The sequence below is a fragment of the Littorina saxatilis genome, linkage group LG9 (assembly GCF_037325665.1).
Source record: "Littorina saxatilis isolate snail1 linkage group LG9, US_GU_Lsax_2.0, whole genome shotgun sequence".
NCBI lineage: Eukaryota > Metazoa > Mollusca > Gastropoda > Littorinimorpha > Littorinidae > Littorina > Littorina saxatilis.
This window is the reverse complement of record NC_090253.1, coordinates 30,988,965-30,995,898: the sequence shown is the minus strand read 5'-3', so window position 1 is coordinate 30,995,898 and position 6,934 is coordinate 30,988,965. Positions and strand designations below refer to the sequence as shown.

The window sequence follows — 6,934 nt, the reverse complement described above, 5'->3', positions numbered from 1 at the left end:
TCCTGTGATTTCAACCTCTAAACATATATGTTTGCCAAAAATGTCCACTTTTCACGTGAACCGTGGTTTTGTAACTTTTCTGCGTGTGCTCTATGAAGAACAAACATCCTAAAAACAATGGCTTGTGAAAGTGCCGGGTCTCGCGATTGCCGTTCCGCAGAATCGTCTGTTTCTCCATAGCTTACTCACTGCATCAGTGTAGAAATGGAAGAGATAACAGTGGAAACTAGGGCTTCCAGCGAAGCCTTGGCAGCAGCAGAAAACTCAGCAGTACCTGAGCAAGAAGACTCCAAGAAAGGGGGAAAAGCCTCTCGCAAGAAAGAAGAATCTCGCAAAAAGGACAAGAAAAAAGCTGCTAAAAAGGCCAAGAAGGCTGCCGCCAAACATTCCAAAGACAAGGGTGCCCTGAGAGACGCTGATACGTCACCGAACAGGCTGACAAGTTCGCAGACCGACCATAGAGACGACGTGGACGATCTTCAGACGGGTGGTGGTAGTGGTGGTGATCTAGGCAACAATGCGAGTGTTCCGAGTGGCAATCAAGACGGTGTTTGCAATGATCCAGCCCGTATGGTTCACGAGCATCCGTCTCAGCGTGGAGCGTCAGCCTCAGCAGCAATTGACCCATCGCGACGAGACAGCGGAATAGAGGACGAGTCCCCGAGACACGATGCAGCAGCGACCAACAACGATGGTAGACTCCGCGGCGGTCAGGATCAAGCTGAAGGGGAAGCGGCCCCACGGAGGTCAAAGTCCAGATCTCGAAGCGGGTCGAGAAGAAGGTTCGGTCTGTTCCGGCGAAGGGGTCGCTCTGAGGGCCGCGGAGACCGCAGCAAGTCAGAGACAGACATCTCCGGAGTAGCAGAGGGAGGCGATGCTGGGAAGGAAGATACTACCTCCCCTAGAGAGATGAAAGCCCGCAACGCCAATTCCCTCGACCGTGGAAAGGGGAGATACTCTTCGGCTTCAGCTGGGCGTAACCGCGAGAACTCCGCGCGTCTGACAGCGTCATTGGAGCGTGACGCTTACCGCCGTTACGACCCAACCATCCAGCCGAGGACACGCCTGCAGCACATGACGGTGAAGGATGCTGTGAGCGAGTACAGACACCGCCACAACACCCCAGCTACCAAGATGTCGTCGGCAGAGAGGCGGAGAGAGGGTCACCAGAGAACGAGGTCCGTCTCGGACACGGACGTTTCTCACCTGGACGGAGGTCATGACGACGCTGGAGGGTACTATCACCTGGACCCACATGAGGCCACCTTGGTGAAAGCCGTCGCCACCCTCCCTAGACACTCTCGCGCTGTGAGAGAAACTGCGTTGCTTGACGACGCCGATGATCTTCCCGGGGGTCGTCATCATCCAGGGTCTGGTGCAGGCGGTGGTGACTCCTCTGTTCAGGAGAGGAGGAACCTCGGCGAGCAGATTCTCGACATCTGCAGGACTATAAGCCAAGGCCGTGATATTGACAGTGGTGTAGACGGAGCGAGAGGCGAAGGCTGTGATAGCAATAGCAATAGCAATGCCGGGGCTAACAGGCTGGGACCTGCCGATGACATCCCTCGGAACACAAGCACGGTGATCTTCATCAACCCAAATGACATTGTGACGGACCCATCGGACAATTTACCCTTACCGTCTCCTGGTCCCAGGCCCAATGAAAAATCAGCCGCTGCTCAGGCGGCGTTGAAGCCCTCAGAACAGTTCATGGAGCTGCGGAAGGCGGTTCCTCTGTTTTCACACTCCACAGCAGCCCGTGAGCGTCGGATCAGCCAATCAGGAGACACCTCCCCTGCACCAAGTGATCGTAGAACCAGCCAATCCCGTGATTCTTTCAAATCTCAAATCATGCCCCGCAATGTGTCCCCAGCCCAAGCCTCTTCCAAGGATGCTTCCTCTGTGACCCCTACAAACATTCCAACCCCCAAGGCAAAGGACTTGGTGAATCCTCCTTCAGTGAGCTGTGCGACTTCCCCAACGATCACCGTCAACCAAGATCAAGTGATGTCGGACTCCGGAATTATGGACACCTCCATGACCATGAATGCGTCCATGATCTCCAGTACAGACAGCGGTAAGAGGAGTTCCGACCAAGGCTTCTCTTCGGAGCCCAGAGAGAGCGATACGGAGAGCGAGGGGGATACGTCCGGCTTCTCCACGCCCCCTGAAGAGCTTGATTCCCCTCGTGGCTCTAACCACAGCTCTCTGTCCCCTACGGTCTTTGTGAACACTATCAGCAATCGCCTGGAAGTTCCTAGATCCAAAGCCCCGTACAAGAGAAGCGTCAGCGACGGCGTTCGGAAAGTAGACAACGTCGAAGCTTTACCTCGGTCGTCGTCCGTCGACCGCAACGATTCTTTCAAGAGCGATTCCGTCCTGGTGACAGGAAAACAGAAGCCGCCTCCTTCATCTTCGCCTTCAGACCTACAGGGCGCTTTGCTGTACCAGCATAAGAAAGGGGACCTGAGAGCATCCAATGAAGGCTCTGAGTCCTCAGCGAAGCAGGAGACGGTTGAGCAGAAAACGGTGCCTGTCATGGGCACGAGCGTCCAGCAAAAGTATCGCAGAACCTTCTCCCCAGTCCGCAACAGAGGGAGGGCTCAGTCACAGGAGAGCGTCAACGCCTCCGTGGAACCGTCCAAAGACGCCAACACTGCCTTTGCAGTAACAAAGTCGTCCAAGCGATTGGAAAGTTTTCTAACACCTGAACCAGCGCTCACGACAGATTCGCCAAAGGAGGGCGAGAAAAGGGAGACGCAGGGAGAGGCAAAGGCTGAGAGAGGTAGAGAACCTAAAAGGCGAAGAGGAATTTTATCGCACAGATCTTTTAGGAGGAAAAGCGAGAAGGAAAACAAAGAACCCGAGAGCCATGTGAAAGCAGAACCCAAATCAGAGCCCCAACAAGAAGAACAAAACGTCAGAGACGACAGCCCTGAAGGAACCAGTGGTCGATTGGCCTTTCAGGACAAGTCCATCCAGACTTCAGAAACGTTGCTCAACGAACTGATCAAAAAGAGCAAGAAGAGAAAAGTGAGTCTGTTCTCTTCCAGCGGAAAGAAATCAAAACGCGACAGAACACCAACAGCCGTGGCCGAAATCCCTGCCGATGTCCCGCCTCCGAAGTACGAAGAGCAACGTCCGGTGGTCAGGGAACCGGACATTCAATCAAGCAGCGTGCAGGGCAGTCAAAATGTGCCTCTCAACCGAGACAGAGACGTTGTGGATAGTGGGCTCGCCAGACTCGGCGAAAGAGAACCTGAAGCAGTCCCTTTGGTGGGGCACGCTGAAGAGGAGCCAGTGACTGAACAACAACAACAGCAACAACCAGAAGAAAATGCAGACGCTGCAAAGAAGAAACCAGCTAAATCTAAGGGCACATCTCTACGCGCCATTGTGGCCCTCAAGCAGAAGCTGGCACGCAACCGGAAAAAGAAAGAGGAGAAAGTAAAGAAGGAGGAAGAAAACAAAGTGGAAGACGATCTTCCCAGCGACACCTTCATCACCATCGAGAACGAGCTGAACCTCAGCAAGCTGGCCGAAATAAAAGAAACGGACATCTTGGACGACGAAATCTTCGAGCCGGATTACGGCATGCCGCTCCCCAAGAAGCAGCTCCGGTTCGAACCCATAGCTTCGGACGAAGCGATCCAAAGCGAGGAGCCTTTACCCCCTCTGCCCCGCTCCTCCCGACGGCTAACGGCTCGGCGCAGCAGCACGCGAGGCAGGGAGAGGAGGAAGAAGTGCATACACTGCTGCAAGCAGTTCGTCGCCTTCCTCTTCTCTCACATAGGACTTATCTCCTTAGTGGTAGGCTACACCATCATGGGCGGCTTCATCTTCAAGGCGCTGGAGTCGCCCTTCGAGCGGGCTGTGAAGTTCAACATCACCAAAAACCGCACGGCCATGCAGGATCGCATAATCAGTCTGGCCACGGGCTTTCAGCTGAACGAGGTGACTCGGGACAACCTGACCAAGGAACTGGACAAGGAGCTGAAGAAATACCAGGCGTTCATACACAAGCATACTACGGAAAATAACTGGGACGGGAACGAGTACCTGGAGGGGTCCTCGGGGGTGCAGGTGGAGCAGTGGTCGTTCGCCAGCGCGCTTCTCTACGCGATCACTGTCATGACAACCATTGGTGAGTACTGGGTGGTTTGTGTATGAGTGTGTGTAAAAAAGCGGACAAACACTCAAGTCCTTAATGGCAAAAAACCGTAGGACTTTTAATATCAATTTTACTACTATAAGTGTGTGTGGAGGGGGTGGGGTGGAAGAGGGGGTATGTGGGGTGGTGGGGTGGGTGGAGTTGGGTGGAGGTCTGTGTGTCTGTGTGTCTGTCAATCCATCTCTCTCTCTCTCTCTCTCTCTCTCTCTCTCTCTCTCTCTCTCTCTCTCTCTCTCTCTCTTATCCTTGAAAAATAAAGTTCCATCATCATCTCTCTCTCTCTCTCTTCGTCTGTCTGTCTAACTGTCTGTCTGCGCCTGTGTTTGTGTCTCTGTTTGTCTGCCTGCCTGCCTGTCTGTCTGTCTGTCTGTCTGTCTCGCAGTCTGTCTGTCTTTCTGTCTTTCTTTCTAACTGTCTGTTTGTCTGTTAGTCTGTCTGTCTGTCTCACATTGCTGTTCAATTGTGACTTTTTATCCGTTGAAAAGTTGTCTGATGTTTTTTGTTTTGGGGGTAGGGGGGGTTGAGAGAGGGGGAGAGGGGAGGAAACAAAAGTGGGGGGTGGGGGGGGGGGGGGGGGGTGTTATACCTGAGAAAATGGGCGCGATGATTGTACGTTTACTTTGAACTGTCTAAACACCGACAAAGAATCTGCATAAAAAGTCGATGCTCGGAACTAAATCGCTCAAAAACCCAGTCCCGGAAAAGTTATTAGAGTAAGATGAAACTGCTGTGTGTGTGTGTGTGTGTGTTGTGTGTGTGTGTGCGTATGTGTGCGTGCGTGCGTGTGTGCGCATGTGTGTGTGTGTGTGTGCGTGCGTGCGTGCGTGTGTGTGTGCGTGTGTGTGTGTTGTGTGCGTGCGTGCGTGCGTGTGTGTGTGTGCGTGGTAATTGGCTTCGTGTGTCACGTGTTCATACCATCATTGAAATCATGTGAATATCGTCTAACACGCTCGTATCTCTCCTGATCTTGCGTTCATATTCATTTCTGCTTGTGTTCATAGTTGCCTCTGGTCTCTTAATTAATACTGATCTTCCCAGAGGACTCTTTAAACTACTCTCCCCAAAGCTACGGCAATTGCATACATTTTTATGTTACTTCCTATGCATATGTAACTGATCACCCAAAACAGCTACGAATCCCGGAACAAAAGGAAAGAAAGAATGCTTTGTGTCCTGCAGGCTAAATAGTTCGCCTTAAGGACAAGATATGGGTTATATGATTCGAGTTTTACGCCCTAACGGCTTTTGACGAGATACACAAGTGTATGCGTGTTTAGGTGGTATCAGAATAATGTGACTGGGTGAGACATGAAGCCTGTGCTGCGACTTCTGTCTTGTGTGTGGCGCACGTTATATGTCAAAGCAGCACCGCCCTGATATGGCCCTTCGTGGTCGGCTGGGCGTTAAGCAAACAAATAAACAAATCACGCCGATAGTCTTCTTCAGTCACTTCTTTTAGTTTTGGGCATCCGCTCTTGTGGTGCGTACGAACGGGCGTTACTTAACGGTCAGTCGCCGAACAGCGTCTGCATTGGCGTCTCGTCAAGTCTTGCATCCCCCTGAAGGGACCAATCTTAGATACTCGCAGTAATGTCATGGTTAACTGAACATCGGCGTGAATCAGCCTTACGCAATACTATGCATACAGATTGTTAGCCAGCAGCTGCCGTTAACGCATGCCTGATCACTCTCGAGCAGGTATAGGGCAAAAAAGATGTTGTTTTGGCTACACATCACTCAGAATCTTCCGCACGAGATGCGTATCTCAAGTCATCGGGAAGAAACGCGAGAAGAGGTAAAAAAGAAGAAGGTGGAATTGAAATAGTTTTACTCACATTGATTTGGAGCTTGTTGTGAGTACAAGGCGCAAGTCTTGAAGATCAGGTTTGAATGAAATGTTAAATTAATAAGTTGATGATGATAACTGTGATCGTATTTGAAGGGGATTCATTGTCGGCCCTCATTCTTTGGGAACACGCTGAGCATGGATCTGGAGAAACAAGAGATGTTGAACTTACATGGGACCTCGGACACTTCTAAGATCGTTTGGAACATTGTTCTGTGAAGACAATGACTTTTAGACCATTGAACTGTTGGAATATATTGTCTCGGAATACCTGGCAGTAAAAACAGCAGACTGGGAGACATTGAGCCGTGGGAACAAACGGCAGTTTTTGCCTGGTAAGGTTCTTGACCGATCGTATTTAACCTACGAAAACACTAAACCTGCAGTCAGCCGTCAAATAAACCGAGATGGGCGCTGGTCGGGTTATCACTTGGTCTAAGTTTCACCTGCTAAAGGTACATATGTTACAGTTAATCTGTGAAACCAGGGAATACGTGTATTAACTAGGTAATACATGAATTAACTGACGGAAAGACCCAGTTAATTCATGTATTACCTAAAATAGTTTAGTTAATACACGTATTCCCTGGTTTCACAGATTAACTGTAACATATATACCTACCGTAATTAGATAAGCTGACAGACTAAACAGGAGGTACCTCGTTGTAGTATAGTTGATCATACATCAGATTTTGCCGACACAGGGCTATTTCGAGATGCGCACATTACTTAATGCTCTTACTCTAAGCCTTCCCTGTGTAAACATTACAGCTCACCATCTAACATCTGGCTAGATGCTTTTACATGGGATAGGGAAATCCCTCCGCTTGGTCGCATACCAACAATCAAAACCCTAACTATTTGCTGTCTTGATTTGGATTTTGTTAAGAATAAGTTGATATAGAAGAAGAAAGTGG

General features: G+C 50.5%; 1 protein-coding gene across 1 annotated transcript; it reads left to right on the top strand.

The window, feature by feature from the left end:
- Positions 1-204: 204 nt before the first annotated feature.
- LOC138977183 (dentin sialophosphoprotein-like) lies at positions 205-4,170 on the top strand. Its single transcript, XM_070350090.1, has one exon. It carries the CDS (start codon positions 205-207, stop codon positions 4,168-4,170), a length of 3,966 nt encoding a protein of 1,321 aa, XP_070206191.1.
- The last annotated feature ends 2,764 nt before the right edge of the window (positions 4,171-6,934 follow it).